Source organism: Rhea pennata, chromosome 13 (assembly GCF_028389875.1).
Source record: "Rhea pennata isolate bPtePen1 chromosome 13, bPtePen1.pri, whole genome shotgun sequence".
NCBI lineage: Eukaryota > Metazoa > Chordata > Aves > Rheiformes > Rheidae > Rhea > Rhea pennata.
Window position 1 is genome coordinate 3,229,208 of NC_084675.1, and position 19,884 is coordinate 3,249,091.

The following is a 19,884-nucleotide window of genomic DNA, read 5'->3' on the forward strand; positions in this document are numbered from 1 at the left end:
AGATGATCCACTGGTCCAAGAAAGCCACTTGACAAAAAAAATATTGTTTAGATTTCCTTAGAAATACTTTAACTGAAAAATGCTGATTGCACAACATACTGCACATTTAACATTCAACTATCAACAGGAATGGCATAAATTTGATTGAGCCACCACCTCATCAATGAAAATAAAACTAGTTAGAAAGCCAACAATGAGTTTTATCTAACACAGAGAGACTGTTAAGCTACTTATTGTTACAAGTCCCTGCTCACAGCATTTAGGGAAGCAATGTCACACAAAGGAAGCCTTGGCACACTGAGAAGTTCACATGCCATGGTTCTCACTGTCACTCTGCGGTTCGTTGTCCCTTTGGCTGTACAATGGCATCTGCTAGCAATACTGCATAGCAAACCCAAGTCACTAAGATGCTAAATCTTATAAAAAACATAATCCAACTGTTCCGCCTGTGAAGCCTGATCAGAAATGCATTTAACTGTCTCCACAATGCATCTCAGAGAAGAGACATGAATTCATATCATCATTTCAGGCTATGGAAGCTGACTATACTATAAACGTGAATGCCTGCAGTCTTCAATTTTCTTCCAGATATCGCACATTAGGTGTCTGCTCATCATCAAGCAAGCGGGCTTCTTTCCAAATTGTTTTAGATTGTTCAGTGTTAGAATTCATTTGTGCAATTCCATCAATGTCAAGGAACCATTCTGAATGCCTGTGTTTTCCTTGACATGTCTCATATCCTAACAAAGTGCCTGAGAAGAAACACTTGCAATTACACCTGGCAGAAACCAGCTCCAAAACGAATATTCCCAAGACAGGAAAAAAAAAACAAAAAACAAAAAACAAAAAACCCAAACCACACCACCACCAAAATCAAACAAGCTCACAAATTGACTTACTGATCATGACAGCACGGCCCTTTGGATCTACAGCCAAGTACTGGCCTGGAACAATTCTGCGACACCCACTCTTGCCAAAGGTTTCCTGATGAATCTTCTCAAACACATTCTTAGAGGGCTGGTACTCCAGAATAACGATGCGTCCTGAATCGCTGCCCACAACTATATAGTCTTTGGTCCCACCTGTCAGCCTGAAGGCCATGAGGGAGCGAATGACTCCAAACACTTCCACCGTCAGCAAGGTGTGAACCTTTCCTGTGTTGGGATCGGGGCGAAGTAACTCCAGGATCTTGCCCCGGGAAACAACAATTTCTTGTTGTTTGGTTCCTAAGGAACCCAAAATATAAAAAAATAGTTAGCAACAGCACAACAGAACAAGCAATTTCAAAAAGCATTATAAGAAACAGAAAACTTTGACCACTACAAGCTGAGTACATACTATTATTGAAGAACTCAAACAATTTACTTCACATGCCACCATCCCCATCACTGCAGCATATTTTAACATATCAGGAAAGTGAATTAAATACTAAGTTAAATCCATCCATAATCAAACCAAACTTCTCTCGACTTTCCCACAAATTACATTATGCACCCAACAGCAAATGATAATGTACCAGTAAAACTAAAAAAAACTAATGCTATACTAGGGCAGGTGAATTTCAGTAACCAAATTCAACCAAAATGAAAAGCAAGCACCTTACTTTCTCTACTACATGAAATAATTCAAGTCAAAAAAAAATGCTTCAAGAGAAAAAAATGCATTACCTGAGAAATTGCCATGGATAGCATAGCTAATGCCAGTGGCACGCTGTAACGTTAGGTTGTAGAGGAACATGGTGACAATCGGTTTGCTTCACCTTTTCTTACTGCCACTGAGTCTGCAACAAGTGGAATAAAAACTTCATTCATTTTCAGTAACATCACGGGACTTGCTATTACTCAACTACCTCCAGCTATTTTGTATTTAATAGTAGTAAGTAAGCGGTAAACGATTCTCCCGAAGATAACACGGCTGCTACGTGCCAACTGAATCCCCAGCGGCCATGCAACTGCTCAGGAGTTTCAGCTCATTACTGCTCACAACTTTCGCTTTTCAAGAACCAGAGCAAAGCCGGTGAGTCTTTATATACGCGCGCCCTACATCGTTACACCCCGTTAACCTTGCCGCTCCGGTTAACACGACTCCAGCCACCCACAACAGCCGGCCGCGAGTCGTTCCCTCCGCCCGGGTCACAGCGCGGGGGGGGGACCCCGGACCTGCACAAGCCGCCGCACTCGCTTCCCCGCGTTCTGCGGGGCCCGAGACAGCGGGAACCAGCCCGCAGCCACCCCGGCCTTACTGAGGCTCTCCCAGAGCCGGAGCCCGGCGCCAGCGGCCGCCCCCGGGCGGTCTCCCCGCGCCCCGCCGGGCCGCAGGCCGCGGCCCATCCCCCGGCCAGGCCGCCTCTCGCCGGCCAGGCCCCTCACGGCCGCTGCGCCCGGAAATGGCGGCCCACGCCGCACCTCCCCCGCCCAGGGGCCGCCGCCAGACGGGCGCGGCGCGGCCGAGCCGCCCCTACCGTGAGGATGGCGGCGGATGCGGCTCCTGCCTAGGCGGGCGCCCCGCCGGCCCGCTCCGCCATCAGCCCCGCGCCTGCGCGCTGCCCTCCCGCGCCTCCTCGCCGGGGCCTTCTGCAAGACCCGGCGCGCGCTCGCTGCCTGAGGGGAGCGGCTGCCCGGCGCGGCGCCTGAACGGCCGCGGGGCAATGGGAGCCGCTCCCCTCATCCAGAGCCTCTGAAAAACTCTCTCAGGCTTCTTCCGCCTCAGGGTGCTGTAGGGCGATAAGGCTCCCTCTCCGCCAGGCTGAAGCGAGCGGCTGCCAACATTCAGGCATGTCTTGGACAGGCCCGGCTGGCCCCACAGTGCCGGGACCGCGTCACCTGTATCGCAAGATGGCGGCGGCCGCCGCGCCGGGGCTGAGGGCGTCGAGCGGGGACGGCGGCGGCTCGTCTCCGTCCTCCTCCTCCCTGTCCATGGAGCGGATTCAGTCGCTCACCGACCTGTCAGACCTGGAGGCTGCCTACAGCCGGCTGTGTGAGGAGGAGGTGTGCGGAGCCGGCGCGGCGGTGCCCCGGCGGGGAGGGCCGGCGGCGATCGGGCCCCGGTCGACGTGGCCTCCTTGGCAAGCACCGGCGCTGCCTGCGTCCCCCGGTGCTTGTGTTATGCCTCAAAAATCTAGAAAGAGTCGGGGTTAACGGCAGAAATATATCCTTATTTCTGACCTCAGCCTGCCTTCTCCGAACCCGGGTTATCTTTGTGGGTTATCGTTGTTAGAAGCGATGACTTTCTATAACTGATGTTTTGATATTGCACGAATAGAAATATTGCAAGATTAGAGTGAGAACTTGGGAAGGATTTCGTTGTCATCTGAGCTCTTGGAAGCGCTAAAGCCTTGCAGGCGGCCTGTCTGTGGCTTGATGCAGTCTGTATCACTGCTGCTTGTCTAGGGAGGTCTCGAAGTCACACAAGTCTGTATTTGTCGTTTTCTTTCAGAAAGTTGTGCAAGAAGAGCTGGATGCTCTCTTGGAGCAGCAAAGCACTGTAGAGAACAAGATGGTTGCTCTTCATCGCATGGGGTCAGTGATCACCGTACCCTCCCCTTTTTTCTGCTGCTGTATGCTGCTCAGCATCTCGCTGCTTGCTTCATGTGTGTGAAAATTCATTCCAGTGAGGGAACTAAGTTTGTTCTTACGTCTGACATGAGAGAGTTTGAGTAAACTAATTTATTTTTTTGTGCATCAGCCTGTGATAGGGAAGAGTAGTTGGATCCTCACCCTGAACTTCCAGTTCTCAGCAGGACTAAGAGTCTAGTAAAAGCTTAGAGCGCGAGTTCACAGACTTCATCTTCCACTTCTTCATTTTGGTCCTTTGAGCACATAGGAGTGGCATAAAATGAGAGCAGCCACTACTGACAGGAGCAACTGCATCTGGGAAAAGAATATCTTACTGTTCCAGAATATTCTACTGTTAATACTATCTCATATGTTCAATTTGTATGTTTCCAGCCCTAATTTGCAGCTTATTGAGGGAGATGCCCAGCAGTTGGCAGGGATGATCACCTTCACCTGTAACTTGGCTGAGAACGTCAGCAGCAAAGTCCGTCAGCTTGACCTTGCCAAGGTAACTGGACTGAGGAGCTGGCCAATGAGTTTGGGGCTCATCAGCACTGAGACATATTCTGCCAGTTGCATCTGCTCTTGTCTTCACAGCACAACCCTCAAATAGAGGAAAGTGCTCTTTTCCTGGGTGGGCAGACAGGCTGGAAGCTGTTTTATTCTTTGTCTGGGCATCATCTAGCATTGTTAGGCAATGGTGTCTTGCTGGGCTCCTGGACACTGTAGGATACAAGAGTAGATAATGCATGTGATTTTGTATACAGCAGCTGGCTCTCCAGCATTCTCTTCTCTCCTTGCAGCTCCTGGTGAAATATGATGAGTAAGTTGAAATTAGTCTTCGTTAGCCCTCTGCTACTTAGCCGTTGCAGCAGTGAGGACAGCGGAAATGGTCCTAGTCATCTGAGACTAGGGAGCAGTCCAAGCTTTCATATTCTTTTTACAGAGATAAGCTAGGAGACGTCAAGTCCTAGCACCCAGCAAACGTTCTGCTCAGATTGAAACAGAGCTTGTTTTGTTGTGTCAGTAGTCTCTGCCTGTTTGTTAAACCGGAGTATAGCTTGTGAGCTCAAGCCAAGTTTTGATGGGAAAATGCTGCTGCAGTCATCAGTGTTACGACTTTTTCAGTAGTTTGGGGTTTCTGGTTACGTAGTATCCAGAAGTATCACTTTGATCTGTTTCTTCCCTCTTTTTTTTTTTTTTTTCCCATGCTGTCTTCTCTTCATAATTCTATTCCTCTGGTCCAGCCAGCAGAAGGAAACCTTACTGTTTACTTTTCTTGCAGAATCGACTCTATCAGGCCATTCAGAGAGCTGATGACATCCTGGACCTAAAGTTCTGCATGGACGGAGTTCAAACAGCCCTGCGAAATGAAGATTATGAACAGGCAGCAGCTCATATCCATCGCTATCTGTCTCTAGATAAATCAGTCATTGAGCTCAGTCGACAGGGCAAGGAAGGTGGGTACTGTTCATGAAGAGGAGCTGCTAAGTCACCTTTCCAGTAAGATAACTAGAAACTGCCTGATTTCCCAGGGTGGATTGCCTCAACCTGACAGAGCAAAGCAGAAGATCCAATACTAGCCAAAGTTATTAGTGTGTTATATAGTAATGTGGAAGTGAAAGCTTTGAAGTGTTATTAGGTTTGAATTATCATTAATTGACAGAACAGTTCCTGGCACAAGGCCTCAAAAGCTTATCAGATGCTGACTAGGTGAAGGACAAAATGTACAGGCAGAGGAGGCTCTGAGAGTTGTTGCAGTGTGATACCAAGCAAAGCAGCTGTACATGAAGAAGCAAGAAATTACCTGACGCCTAAAATAAATGTCTCTGGATTGGAGCTAGGGTGTAATTTGACAGGTTAAGTTGGGTTGGAGTTTTCTCATGGTAGCCTGTTGGCATGTTTACATTCTCCATGTGAGACTATAACATTAGATATGTGTACATCACACACAGCCCCAGCTCTCTTTTGTTACGGTCTGTAGAATAATTCCAGGCTGTCTGCTGCCCTCCTGCCGTTAGCCTCCTGATTGTCACCTTAGGGCTGCGCAGCTTTCATCTCTCTGTTGGGAAAAAAAGTGCTGGGCACAGTACTTACGCTGTCCTGCCATCTTTCCCTTTGTTCTCTCACCTTTTGACCAGGGGGTATAATTGATGCCAACTTGAAGCTCCTGCAGGAAGCAGAGCAGCGCCTGAAGACTATTGTCACAGAGAAATTTAACATGGCTATGAAGCAGGGAGACCTGCCCCAAGTGGAACGGTTCTTCAAGATATTTCCTCTGCTAGGCTTACATGAAGAAGGGCTAAGCAAGTTCTCAGAGTACCTCTGCAAGCAGGTAACAGATTCTGTGAAGCATACTGTGACCTGACTGGTCTCTTATGGGAAAGCAAAATCCAGTCTTTGTCCATAGGTGTTGTGGAGTGGCTCTAGCATGTTAATCTTTGAAACTAGTGCTGGCCTGTTCAGCTCTCTCTCTCTGCTTGTTGCACCTTGGGATGGGCTTTCTGGTGTCTGAATACAGATCCCGCTGTCCAGTAATTGGTCCTTCCCTGTTTTGCTCTCTGTGCTTGCTTATAGCTCACGCAAGGGAACAGTGCTCCAACTATGGCTGGAAAGAGAACAGCAGGTTTCTGCCTTCCCTTGATCCTTGAGTTTTGCACATGAGAGCAAAGGATGCTTGCTTTCAGAAACGAAAACAGTAGCTCTTGCAATGGGAAGGCTAGCAAAAGCACATTATAGGAGGAGGAATATCTCTGAGTATTACCAGCTGACTGATCCTATTGTCTTTCAGGTGGCCAACAAAGCAGAGGAGAACCTGCTGCTGGTGATGGGGACAGACATGAGTGACCGTCGAGCTGCTGTCATCTTTGCAGACACCCTGACACTCCTCTTTGAAGGTAATCTTCTCCCTTACTTCTTTGCTGGCAGATTGAAAATAGTCTGTGATGAGATTGTCTGTCAATTTAAAAGTTTTTAGTTCAAGCTCCAGGATAGTGCAAAATGCCTCTTCCTCCTTTCAGCTATGACAAAGTCATGCTAGAGGGACAGAGACACAAGCAATGGACTTTTTCCCAGCCAGGAGAGGGCATTAGAATATATTTTTTCTTGTTCAGCTTGTGCAGACAAAGTGGACTTGCAAAGGAGCAATTGTCCTCAGGGGGCAGGCTTTCTGCATGACAGAAAGAGCTTTCTCAGTTGAAAGGACTGACAAGTGTTTTCCTGGGAGAGTTGTAGATTTCTTAGATAACCTGTTGGATTTGAGTGGTCTCGTGAGACCTGGATCAGACACCTCTTGTTCTCTGCATCATGAAAATAAATGACTATTCCCTAAAGGATTCTTTAGACCTGCAGTTCTCCAGGCAAACAGATTCAATCCCTGAAGACTGAGCTGCTGTTACTGCCTCCTGACCTGGCTTTCCAAGGAGGACCATCACAACTTGAAAGCAGGCAGAGAAGGAAATGAGCATATGAATGCTCTATGGGAATGTCACTAAAGACAGTAATTGGGATCCCGTGGTGATTAATTGCCTTCTCTGTTATGTCTGTTGTAATTCCAGGCTGCAGCACTGCCAAGTCACTCCCAGCCTGGCACCCCTGCTACGACTGCAGGTCCTCAAAGTTGCTGGGGCTTTCTTGGCAGGAGTGCGGTGGGGATGTTCCTATCTCTTGGAGCAGAGAATTGGGGAGAAGAAAGCAATCTCAGAGAGATACCTATCTGGGGATGAGTTTTCTCTCCAAGGAGATTCAGCCCTCAATAATGCCTGCTCTCTTTGGCATCTGTGTAACGTTTAAGAGCAGAGCTTGCTCTGGGCTGAATTTCCTACCGCTGCTGTTCTCTTGTAACCTGGCAGGTACTGACAGCTGAGACTAGATTTGGATGATAGTTTTGTCCCCTGCCAGGTTTAGCTGGTCATTCCAAAGCATGGCTTTCTCCTGTGAGGGCTTCATATCTTCAGGACATCTTGTGTCTTTCTGGGTGGTATGGCAGCTGACATACATCCCATGGCAAGAGCTCTCTCTGAGAAGAAAGATGGCTTTTACCCCAGGAGATCTGCACTGTAGCCTAGAAGATAACTGGGGAGAGGATGGAGGGCATCATATGCAGAGATAAGGTGCCATGGAACGAGGGGTGGTGATGGTAAACCTCCAGTAAACTACTGGAGAGTGGCGGGATGGTCTGAACTATTCCTTTCAGGAATGAATGATCCTATGTTAATCCCTCTCTGAGAATTTGTACAGCTCTGCTCTGGGTCCAGACTGCATGGGATCTCTCTCTTGAGGCTGTCTCTTGTGCCTGAGAGCAGAAGATACTCCCCAGCATGACTGCCCCTCTCCCTGCAGGGATTGCTCGTGTTATAGAGACTCACCAACCCATTGTGGAGACTTACTATGGTCCAGGGAGGCTCTACACCCTCATCAAGCACCTGCAAGTAGAGTGTGACCGGCAGGTGGAGAAGGTGGTGGACAACTTCATCAAACAAAGGGATTATCACAGACAGGTAAGAGGGGTGTGAGGCTGTCTGACACAGCCAGCTGCAGTCTCCATCCAGCTCTGCGGGTCTTCAGCTGCCATAGAGGTGGCAAGTTTGGCCGTTGAGAGAAACCTTGCTTTACTCGGTATCTGCAGTGGTGAGTGAAGGGGTCCAGCCTGTAACTATCCCTTCTGTTGCAGGGAAGGGTTCATTGTGAGCATGGTAATTAGACCCAGAGCATCTGCTCTGCAGGTCTGTAGGGCACTTTCAGCACACCTTCTGCACCATCTTGTGCCTGCTCCTGACCATGAGATGCAGGACTGCTGTAATGTCTTATGCTCACACATTTCAGTGCCTCCATTGGAGTTCCCAGCCCGTAGCCCTTCCTAGCAGGTTGAGTCCGATCTTGGAGGAAGAGATGAATTGATGCAGTTCCTTTCTCTGGCGGTGCTTCCCACAGAGCATTCCTATTGCCCTCCCTGAGCAAGTACTTCCTTAGGCTATAGCATGAGATGGGACTGTTAACCTCACCAGCAAAGATTTTGACGACTCTCCCATTTTTGTGATTGCAGTTCCAGCAGGTTCAGAACAGCATGATGAGAAGCTCTTCTACAGAGAAGATTGAGCCGAGGTACAAAGCCCTTTCTGCTCTCTTAACTTTCCCCTCTTGATCTGTCATTAACTCTACTTAGCATTTAGATAGCTTTTCCCATCTTCCAGGGGTTTTGCAGCTACTAAAGCATAAAGCCCAATTGTTTCGTGCCCTTCACTGCCCTTGTATAAAGGCAGCTTCAGTGTCACTTTATTTTGTATATTCATTACTTTTAAGTCTTGGCCTTGGTCATTGCTGGAGAATTGGGAATACCGTGGCTCACAAAGGACAGAGACTTCGTATGGCTCTACCCACCTCCTGCTACCCACCTGGTCAGAGTATGGTCCTTGGAGCCCACAAAATGGAGCAATTCCTCGGGCGAATAATTGGTGGCAAAATTGGTAGTAAATCCTTGGGTCCTGTTTATCTGTACTGCTACTGTACAAATTCTGTAAAATCAACTTCTTGCTAATAAGCTGGACTTCTTTCAGTCTCCCTCCTCCTTTTTTTATTTTGACTATTTGTGAAGTCCTAAAGTAAGGCCAATTGAAAATGCATCCAGCCCGTCTGGCTTTCCGTGGGCTTGTAAACATGCCTTGAAAGAAAGCTTATGTTCCTAAAGCAAGATCTGCCTGTGATCCTGCAGGACCAGTTACTTCAGTGGTAATACAGAAGACTACCTACCAGCTGCTCTGAGTAGCTGTGGATGCATCCCAGGCTTTCTGATTTTTTGCTTTTTCAACATAAAGTTTCCTTATCCCATTTGTTTGTTGTGAGGCTTTGAGCAGTATTTGTAATGTGCATTTGTGCACACTGATGAAAAAGCTGCTGATGTGACAGTTTTTTTCTTTCCGTTGTTAAATGCAAAGTCATCTCGGACTGGACCGCTGTGTTCAGCATCGTCACGTGCTTTTTTTGGTTTCACATGTCTTGAGCTGTTGAGCTCAAACAGATCCTTCATCATTTTCAGACAAACACATGCCTCTGGACACAAGAGCACATATATGGAGGTGACAGGGACCTGGAGTTTCTAAAACTGGCCATGTAAGGCTTATAGAATAATAGCAAAATTGAGGTAGGAAGGGAGTGCTGAAGGCCTCTAGTCCAAGTTCCTGCTCAGAACAGGATTAATTTTGAAATTAATCAGATTCTTCAGACTCTTGTACTCCTTACTGCTGTGATTTTAATATAGTTGCACTTGTACCCATGAAGGAAAAAAAACGTTTCTCTGTAATGGTTTTTAGAGAACATTTTGACAAGTTATGAGTTTTAAATACATCTGTGATGTTCAGCTTACATAGCAAATCCCTTGGATGGGGTCTGTCCTGGAGACTATGATTATAATATGGAAAAGTAATCCCCAGGTGGATTTGCATCGCTTATTCAGGACATCTCTCTGGGATTTGTTCACTGGAGGTTTTTGTTGATGCTTCTGCAATAGAGATCCCAAGCTGTGGTACTCAATGCTGGTAGCTTGCAATCTGTTTCAAAGTGGCCAGGCAGGTGCGAGTCCTGTGCCCACATGTGGCTGGGCACAGAGCAAGAAAATGCTGTTGCTGCCAAGCAAACTAAGCCTGTGAACCTTTCTCTAAAACAGATGGTGTTTGGCCCGTGTTTGCCACAGGGTGACTGACAAGATGAACTGCTGAGCTGATCCATTCTGGCAGCACTTATCTGCTACCCAGCATAACTTGTCTCCATTTAACTCAGCTTATGGTGGAGAGCTGTCAAGACTAGAAACAAGTCTCAGCAGAAACAAACTCCCGAGTATATCTGAAAGCAGAGCTGAGACTACATGCGTGTACCAGTGATTTTGCTGAGCTCTGCCACTCAGCAGCACAGATGGAGATGGGTGGTATTCATCTCGTAGTGAGAGAACAGAGAATGCACTACTTTACTGAGTAAAATTAGTGGCCCTCTTGTTGTAGACTTGCTGTCTTAATGTCTTCTGTGTCCCTTGCAGGGAGCTTGACCCTATTTTAACGGAGGTAACCTTGATGAACGCCCGCAGTGAGCTCTACCTGAGGTTTATCAAGAGACGAATAGTATCTGATTTCGAGGTGGGAGACTCTATGGCCTCCGAGGAGGTAAAGCAAGGTAACACCTTGAATACTAATGCTTGCAGGTTCTTTGCTGCTTGAAGGTGCCCAGGGAGGAGACGTATCTGAGTCAGTGTCAGAGCTGAGTGGCACAAAGGCACTGTGGGAGCACTCTGCAGAAGAGGATTTGGCCTTCCCAAGTCCATTTGCAGCACTAGGCTTCCTGACAAAGTCCTACCATAACTATCCTCTGCACTGGGGGGCTTTCCACACTCTAGGATATCGCAGTAGGGGAGGAAGCTGTTTTAAGTCATGGTTTCACAGGCCACTACAGTTCTGTTGGGGAAAAATTCCCATGACCACTATGTCAGTGCTAGCAGTGTTTCACATAAAAAAAAATAAATTTAAAAAAAGCAATATTCTGGAAGCATATAACCCTGGAGCAGGCCAGATAGAAGGGTAACTCTCTGGGAAAGGATTTGGACCAACAGTTATATCACTGGTACAGGAAGTATTTACTGTTCAATCTTCTAGTCCCACAGACCAAAATGCTCCTCTCTAAAAGAGGAACAAAACTAACCTTGTAGGAATATGACAGCGGAGCATAACAAACAAGGTCCTCAAAGAGGGAGAAGCCCCTTGAGTGACTGCAGGCACAGATGCTAAAGGTGGAGGCCGTGGGGAAAACAGGCTGAGGGTTTTGGCGCTCCAAGGAGCTCTGGAAATTACTTCTCCTGTCACCTGCAAAAGTCAGTTAAGCTGTTTCAGGTCCACAGATAAGATCTGTGATTCGTTCAAGTTTGGGCTTTGCATATGCATGTCCATTGGGTACCTGTTAGGCAACAAGGTGATGATGTGGAATCATTTTCTGGCACACAGTTCTTACTGATAGTTCTCCTTTGTATTCTATAGAGCATCAAAAATACCTGGACAAGCTCCTCAATAACTGCCTGCTGAGCCGCACCATGCAAGAGCTCATCGGCTACTACATCACCATGGAGGAATATTTCATGAGGGAAACTGTCAACAAGGTAGGGCTCAGGCTACTGCTTGCAACAGTGTGGGCTCTTGGGCTCTCTGCCAGGGACTGAGGCCTCCGTGTGTGCTCCACAGTCCTCTGCTGAGCACCCTGAGAGAGGGAGATGGGTATGTCACAGGTCTACAGCAATTTGGAAGGCCTGTTACTTCCCTTGGCCTTGTAAAGGGAAGCCCTTTCTGAACTTTGCTTCCAGATATACCCTTGAGTATGGAAAGTGGCTGGTTCTGTGCGTGGGCAGGGCTGGCGGCCAGACCCACCCCCTTGGTGCTCTGTCCTTTGCAGAACGTAACTTCTGACTCGAGTCACATACTTCCATCAGCCTCGTGCTGCTCTTCCTTGCTTCCTGTGCTAGAGGGTTGCACTGCTTCAGGAGCTGCAGAGCCAGAGCTATTTCAGGAGAGCACAAAGTAACTGCTCCAAATGTAGCTTGTGAGACAGGCTGGCTCCTTGGGCTGAAGGTCCCTCTAGCAATGGGAAGTGCAGTTCCTCCAGCTGTCACCCTGTGGGGAGAGTCGGTGCCATGCAATGCCTGCCCCAGTGGACTGGTCCCCAGACTGGCTTTTGTCATTAAGCAGTGTATTCCTGGGGTTGTTCATTGGAGTCTGGGTGAGAAGGCCACAGCAAGACAAACTGTTGCCTGGAAGGAGAAGGAGCAACGCTTGTACAAGCCCATATTTTCCTAGTTGATGTTTGCTTATTGGCTTTAGAAGAGCAACTTCTATGTGCAAGGAGTTCTCGGACCAGTCATAGAGGTGGGAGGTTCTGGAGATATTCCCACAGCTCGTATTCCCATGGGCTGCTGAAAACTAGGATGAGTGCCAGACCACATGTGGTTCAGTTCAGCTTAAGGCAACACAAGAGGCAAGCTGGCTGTGTTTCACTGTTTGGTCTCACAGTGCTGCTCTGAGAAGGGACCTTCATTTGTTGAGCTCAGAGTACTAAGACAGCTTTCCTTGCAGGCTGTTGCCATGGACAGCTATGAGAAGGGCCAGCTCACCTCCAGCATGGTAGATGATGTGTTTTATATAGTGAAGAAGTGCATTGGGCGCGCACTATCCAGCTCCAGTATAGACTGCCTCTGTGCCATGATCAACCACTCCACCACCGAGCTGGAGTCCGACTTCAGGTAATGCAAAGACTCTGGATTCATTGTAACTTGTCTCCTTCTGAACTCAGCAGACAAATGCAGCCAAGCTTTTAGAAGAAAACTCAAAAACTGGACGGTTTATTTCTCTTCCATTTCAACCCTGCCTCCTTTAGACACTGGCAGGAGATATTTGCCAGCCTTCCCTTGCCATTGTAAAATTCCACTTGTGTCAAGTCACAGCTCAGCCAAAGTGCTGTGCTGTGTCACAGAGCGTGACTTTACTATGACTGCCTCAATCCTGGCTTGCTATGTTTGCTGTAAGCCCTGTTGTGCTTCTGCTCATCCCATAGGGAGGTTCTATACAACAAGCTGAAGCAGGGCTTTCCAGCCACCACTTTCCAGGACTTCCAGAGAGGGGTGACCAGTGCTGTGAGCATCATGCACAGCAGCCTCCAGCAGGGCAAGTTTGATACCAAAGGCATTGAAAGCACCGACGAGGCCAAGCAGTCCTTTCTGGTGGGTTAATGGCTGTCCTAGTGTACAATGAGTTGGGATGGGAGGAAAAGCAATGACTCTGGGGAGCGGGAGGAAAAGATATGTGTGACTATTGCATACTCAGAGTACCTGAAAAGCTGTTGAGGTGTGATGCGTAACCTGACCTTGAACATCTGGTAGATGCTGCTGCTTTACCTCATGTTTGTAGGGCTTCCACACCACGGCTGTCTGAGTATGATCCTGTGGTTGCCTCCTAGGCTACTGTGATAATGATCTTCTCCAGGCTGGGGAAGATCCTCTGCTCTTTTGAAATGACCATCAATCTTTTTCTTTGCAAGCTCTGCACAAAGGCTGTGGGAGTGTGTCTCATCCACATCTTCCCCTGGATAGGAAAGTTTCTCTGACCTGAGCTGAGAGCTTCTTCATCCTTGCTTATCAGATGAGAGAGCTACCATTAGACCAGGGTTCTCTGCTCCACTGAGCATGCAAGATCCTCCTGTTACTTTCTCCTAATAGCAGTGCTGCAGTTCACTGCATCCCTGAACACGGCTGAGAGTGTTACAGGCTGTGGGAGAGCATTCAAAGGGCTGTTGCTCTTGTCCTCTAGTGTGTCCTTGCTTCTGGTAGTACGCTTGCGATGAAAGCATGCAGTGTAGAAAAGACCTCACTGGGACAGCAGCTCTGTCCAGATCTGCTGTCTTCTTTTAGCCAGCCCTGCTGCATATTGATGCTGAGCAGACATGTGGGCAGAGACCCTGAGAACACTGGGGAGGGGCTGGCTCGTGCTGACTTGTCTCCCTCCTTGTATGTTGCTGTGAGCTGCCAGTGCTGAAGAGGCTCCTTGGGACTTTCACTGTGCCAGGAGAAAAGACACCAAAGGCACCAGCAAAAGGAGAGGCAGGGACTGAACACTCATTTCATTAAACGCTTGGTTACAGGTCTCTGGACTTCTTTAAGCAAAGTGCTTAAAATGTCCGTTCTCCCACTGGATTCCTCATTCACCTGTCAGCTTGCTGCCTTTCCCTGTCTGCACAAACCCCGGTATTATAGTGACATTTAGTTCAGCTTCAGCAAGTAAAGAACAGCCTGTTCAGTGAAGAACAGATATTCCCTCTACCCAGATGAGAGTGCTTTCCTGCTACCTATGCTTCTCCAGACGTGTTTTGTATAACTGATCATCTCCAGCTGCTCCTGGTGTGTTTTCTTCATGACGCTGTCACAGAAATGAGCAAAATTATTGGGGGTACATCCTCTCTTCCATCAGTCCACCCAAGACTGGGGCTTGGCTGCAGCATCGTGGCCAGAATGACGAGAAGTGGACTGAACTAATTCAGACTTTGCTGCAGTTACAGGTTCAGCACACGCATGGTCAGTTACTGTAGCTCAGCTTGACATAACTCTGTAAATCTGCAGTGATTTGATCATATGGGAGCACCTCTGCCCCTTAAACACTTGCATTTCAGTCTGTAGAGTGAGCAAGGCAGAGTTGTGCTGACTTATGACTGAGACACTGAGAAATTCTGGTGAATTCTACTTTCTTTTTTTTTCCCCTGTAGGTGACCTTAAACAATGTTGAAGTCTGCAGTGAAAATATCATGACGCTAAAGAAGACCTTGGAGGTGCGGTCTGGATTCTTTCCTTTTTTTTCCCATAGCCATAACTTGTAATGTCCTCTGTGAGGGGGTCAGATAAACCTTCTGGACTTCCTCCTGCACAGATTCCTGAGGTGTTTGACCTCATGTCTTAGGAAAGCAGTTTTGAGTTGGCTGAGCAAACTGACTAATATTTAGTAGTGTAACTTGGTCTAGATAGACGTGCCAGTTTCTCCAGGTTGACCAACCTGGCACACACTAGGAGTCAATTGATCAAAATGTGCCTCATTGAGAGGTTGCAGTTCTCTGGTGCTGGGCTGCCTGGCCCTTGGCTTTCTTTTCCACTCTCCTCTCTCCAGCTGGAGCCAGCAGCTTCTGCCTTCACAAGGGTGAGAGTTCAGTGGTTCTCCGTGCCTGAAAGGATGCTGGCAGGCAGCCAGAGCTCAGCAATGCAAAGGGAAAGAAGCAGCCCAGATTATTAATGGAACTTGCTCATGGATCTCTTCCCTGCAGAGTGACTGCACCAAACTGCTTAGCCAAGGTTTCGGGGGTGAACAAGCGCAGGCCAAGATTGACAGCTGCCTCTCTGACATGGCCGCAGTCTCCAACAAATTCCGTGACCTACTGCAGGTGAGTGTCATGCTGTTACTGCCAGCCTCCAATACACGGTAGGGGGAATCATTTCAACCTAAGGCCTTGGCCGTGTCTAACTCCAAGAGTCCTGGTAGGGAGACAGAAGGAAGCAAATCAGTCTGCTTTGGGGCCTGTGGACAGATCCAACCCCTTTGCACAGCCACACTACCTGGCAGCTGTTCTGGAAGCAGCTGCAGAGCCAGAAGGAATGTTGTTCTTTTTGTTTGCATTGAGCACAGAGCAGTAGCTGTTTCAGCGTTTCAAGGACGAGAAATATTAACAGCATTCCCATCTACTCCATTCTCCCTCGTGGCCTGGCATGTTGTCGAGATGTCCAGAGCCTTGCTAGGTAACGCTGTAGAAGGGATGGTGGTAGAGGAACAGCTGCTCTTCTCTCAGGTTCCACCTCCTTTTCCCAAGTAGAAGTACTCCTCTAGTAGGGACTGAAAGCTCTTTGGCTAAAGCCACACTCTCATGTGGCACGATGGGACCTTTTCCTCTAGACTTTCACAATAGTTTCCAACAGGGAGGGGAGCAGACAGGCCTAATACTCCTGTGGAAAGAAGCCAAGCAAAAGAGACCACTTTGAACCTGGTTTGCCATCATCTTTGTGCTTCACAGAGGGGCAAGGCCATTTTTTGCTTGGCTTTCCAGTTCACTGTGATCAGATGTCTTCAAACCAGTACTGCAGGTGAACCCTTTTGTGGCTCACAGTCAATATTGAAACGAAACAGCTCATGAATAAGCAGTAAAACTCTCCAGTCTAGTGCTGGCGCAGTATTAAAACTGGCTGCAAAGTAATCAAGATGCTAGGCAACGAGTTCCCGCATTGCCTGAGTCACACACATGTTGCATTTGCCTTGGAAAAGGGCAATTGCCAGCAGGGCCTGCTCAGAAATGCCAATTTTAGTTTAAAAATTTCATCAAATTCCAGGCAGTGTTGGTACCTGAATGGTTTCACACTGGGTGAGCTTTCTTGACATCTTGCTGAGCCAAATGGAGGTGGTTGGCAGGAAAAGTTTTTAGAGAGCTCTGTGGCATTCGAGCAGATAGATAGAACAGCCTTTGCTGACAACCTGCTGCTTGGGGGAGATGGCGTGTTCTAGGGTTATGATTAATCCAGGGAACTAACTGTGGTTGCAGCTTCTATCCCTTCTTTTAGCTTCGCCTACTGAGCTAAGGTGCACTGGAGGAGGGAGGCATGAGTTAAGGCCATTCACTGTGTCCTACTGGCTGGCACTAAATGGAAATGCTGGTGATTGCATCCTGTCCTGCCTTGGTGGGATGTGCACTAAACACTTCTCTCCTGCCAGGAAACCACCTGCAGCTGTGCAGGGAGCGCAAGTCCTTCAGACAGACTGCAGGGCATCACAAGGGGAGCTTCCGGGCCTGTCTTTCCACCTTCTGTCATAGTAATGTCCTTGGAGCTATCCAGCATCAGAAGAATGTGGGATCTGTGCAAGTCTGGGGGGTCGGTTTCCTCGGCTTGCGATGAGGCTGTGAGGCAGCATCAGGACAGCCTGGCTGGCTCAGTTGTGTTGGTGGACGTTAAGCATGCTCGGTTGCTCTCATGCCATTTTCCTGTCCCCCTCTGCTGCAGGAAGGTCTCAACGAGCTGAACAGCACAGCCATCAAACCCCAGGTGAAGCCCTGGATCAACCTGTTCCTCTCCGTCTCCCATAACATTGAGGAGGTAAGGCGCCGCGGTCTCTGCCTCCAGCTGTACTCCTGCACTGCCCATCCTCTGCACAGCAGTGCAATCAGCGTGACCACTGTCTCATTCCCCCTCACTTCTCTGCTGTTTCCTCAGCACACAGAATGAGCTAAACTCCCCAGACTTGTTTTGCATCCTAGTGTGGCAAGGGGCACATGGCTTGAAAGGAGCTTAAGAAAAGGGAAAGGGGGCAGTGCTACCCCTGGAGGCACCACCCTGCCTTTCCTCAGGGCCAATTGCTGCTGTTCACAATAGGCCAAATAAACAACTCTCCCTTTTTTTTTTATTTATTTTTTTTTTTTTTGGTATTTCAATGTCAGGAAGAGTTCAGCGACTACGAAGCTAATGATCCCTGGGTCCAGCAGTTCATCCTCAATCTGGAACAGCAGATGACAGAGTTCAAGGTGAGGGGAAATGGACACAGCAGCTTGCTGGGCTTCAGCCAGATCTCCACACAGCATCTCCCAACTCTTACCCCCTGCTCAGGGGAATGATAGACAGTGATGTCCTCTTAATTCCTCACAGGCCTCCTGGAGACTGATGGCTTTGGCCAGCACTGTTTCCTCACTGAGCATGGAAGTGATAGGTCTTTATTTGAAAGCTCTAATAGGCATGGGTTTGGGGGCCCTCTGCTCAGTTTTTAGCCTGACAAGAATGACAGAGGTTTCTGCTTCCAGGCTGGACTGTCTCCAGTGATTTATGATACCCTCACTGGTCTTATGACCAGTCTCATAGCCATCGAATTGGAGAAAGTGCTTCTCAAATCCACCTTCAGCAGGGTAAGCAAAATATTGTCCCCTCCCCTGTAGTCTGGCTGGTCTGCAAACCTTCCACCCTGAAACCCTCCATTACCTCCCCAAGGATGGGGCAGGGCCGGGGCAAATAGTGCCCTGAGAGAAGCTCTACCACAGCTGGACGCCAGCTTGAGGTGGCATTAGTGTATACAGGAAGAAGGTACATTTAATGACAGGGCTAGGAAGAGGGGCTAGCTCCTAAGGGGGGGGGGTGCAAAGATGATTAATAAGCTATATTATTATTTGCAAGAGCAACAGCCGGAGGTCTGTTCAGAGACCTTCCACCACCACTGCAATATCTATTTCTGTGCCTGGTTTGGCACAGCCCTAGGCCTGCTCGGAGAATCAACAGAGCTCCCTTGGTCCTTACAGCTTGGCGGTCTGCAGTTTGACAAGGAGCTGAGATCTCTCATAGCCTATCTCACCACAGTCACTACTTGGACTATCCGCGACAAGTTTGCTCGTCTTTCCCAAATGGCCACTATCCTCAATCTGGAAAGGGTGAGCTGCACTTTGTCTGCTTTTATTAGGGGGACTGCAGGAGCCCCAGCCAAACTGCACGTGGATTTACTGGGCTTGTCCAAATTTTGTCACGCGTACCCAGGGGAGGGCAGCTAGGGAATTTGCCCCATGCCTGATGGTTGTTTACTCGCAGGAGTTAGTGGCAGGAAATACTGCCCAGCCATCATCCTCCCACAGGATCCTCCCTGGCACATCCACAACTTTAGGCAGGGTTTGAACTTATGTGTGAAGGCGGCTTTGGCCGAATTGTTTCCTGCAGCTCTCCTCTTCCTTCAGGTGACGGAGATCTTGGATTACTGGGGCCCAAACTCAGGCCCGCTCACGTGGCGCCTTACTCCTGCAGAGGTCCGGCAGGTGCTGGCTCTCCGAATTGACTTCCGAAGCGAGGACATCAAGCGGCTGCGCCTCTAGTTGGCACGTGAGCACCACTCTGGACATAACGGCATGAACACACTACTACCATGGAGCTGGTCCGCCTCCTGCCCTGGGGCTAGCCAGCGCTAACATGGTGCAGTCACCAGGTGATGCCTGCAATCCTGTTCACATTTCTCAGCGCAAAGGGCATTTCTTGCTCTGGGAAGAAGAGCCTTGAACCTTGTATGGGACCAGACATAAGGCAGCAAAGAAATCTCTCATGTTGAGAGTAGTCTGACACTAATTCTGAAAACACGTGCTAGTCTGCAGGACGAGCTGGTGCTAGCTTGTGACTTCCTTTTATTCTACTTTCCTCTGGGCAGCCACAGAGGGTCTAGGAAGTTTTGGAGCTGTCGTAATACGGTTCAAGTATGGGTCTGTCCACACCCCCACAGCTTGTGCTGCCCTTACACGTTTATAGGGAAGCTGCGAAAGTGCCACTAGTTTCTGGGGGAGCTACTGCAGCCTTAAAAATCCCAAGTTGTTCCTCTCTCCCTGGTGGTGAGAGCTGTTCTGTAGAAGAGGCAGACTGCTGAGAGAAAAGAATGATTTGCTTTGTGTTGGGGGGGGGTGCAGTGCTGAGGGAATCAGGAGAAATCACTAGAAAGTCTCTACAAGAAGCTGGATTGTGTCCCAGCTGGGTCTGTGGCCTGTACAGCTACTCCATAAATAAATCTTGCCTACTTGAGCAGTAATCTTGGTGGTATGTGTGCCTGGAGGCAGCTAGAGAGAAGACAGACAAGCCCATCACCATCTTTTCTACCCTATGTCATGGCATCAGGAGGTTCTTCCCTGTCTGCCAGCTGGCATTGGCACAGCAGGGTTACAAACACCCTTAAGGTAGTACGTGGTAGTAGCACTGCCAGCCCAATGCTCCACCACTGCTGGCAGACGCATTCCCAGGCTATCACCCATCAGCAGAGGCTGTAGAGGGAGA

General features: G+C 48.6%; 2 protein-coding genes and 1 non-coding gene across 3 annotated transcripts in view; 1 reads left to right on the forward strand and 2 right to left on the reverse strand.

The window, feature by feature from the left end:
• Window positions 1-2,577, reverse strand: part of SF3B3 (splicing factor 3b subunit 3) — a 30,902-nt gene extending 28,325 nt beyond the window's left edge. Inside the window, exons 1-3 of the mRNA XM_062586400.1 lie at window positions 2,462-2,577; window positions 1,668-1,780; window positions 900-1,226 (exon numbers count right to left, since the gene is read on the reverse strand). Of these exons, the coding sequence (XP_062442384.1) occupies window positions 900-1,226; window positions 1,668-1,737 (397 nt within the window). The 5' untranslated portion in view covers window positions 1,738-1,780; window positions 2,462-2,577. The remainder of the gene's footprint in view (window positions 1-899; window positions 1,227-1,667; window positions 1,781-2,461) is intronic.
• On the reverse strand, window positions 452-533 carry LOC134146473 (small nucleolar RNA SNORD111). The gene has a single exon (XR_009959852.1). It is a non-coding gene; the product is annotated as a small nucleolar RNA SNORD111 (small nucleolar RNA).
• Window positions 2,578-2,823: 246 nt separating the features above from the next.
• On the forward strand, window positions 2,824-19,642 carry COG4 (component of oligomeric golgi complex 4). Its single transcript, XM_062586108.1, has 19 exons — window positions 2,824-2,987; window positions 3,436-3,518; window positions 3,948-4,062; window positions 4,840-5,014; window positions 5,696-5,889; window positions 6,346-6,451; window positions 7,896-8,053; window positions 8,599-8,657; window positions 10,582-10,715; window positions 11,570-11,688; window positions 12,656-12,822; window positions 13,134-13,299; window positions 14,835-14,897; window positions 15,384-15,500; window positions 17,104-17,196; window positions 17,538-17,621; window positions 17,895-17,996; window positions 18,384-18,512; window positions 18,810-19,642. Exons 1-19 carry the CDS (start codon window positions 2,835-2,837, stop codon window positions 18,942-18,944), a joined length of 2,352 nt encoding a protein of 783 aa, XP_062442092.1. The 5' UTR covers window positions 2,824-2,834; the 3' UTR covers window positions 18,945-19,642.
• Window positions 19,643-19,884: the final 242 nt, after the last annotated feature.

Excerpts from the sequence above, each read along its gene's own strand:
- COG4 (XM_062586108.1), top strand. The coding sequence starts at position 2,835 with ATGGCGGCGGCCGCCGCGCCGGGGCTGAGGGCGTCGAGCGGGGACGGC. Across the intron at positions 11,689-12,655 it reads TGAGGGAAACTGTCAACAAG|GCTGTTGCCATGGACAGCTA; the intron begins GTAGGGCTCAGG and ends CTTTCCTTGCAG. Across the intron at positions 17,197-17,537 it reads TCTCCCATAACATTGAGGAG|GAAGAGTTCAGCGACTACGA; the intron begins GTAAGGCGCCGC and ends TTTCAATGTCAG.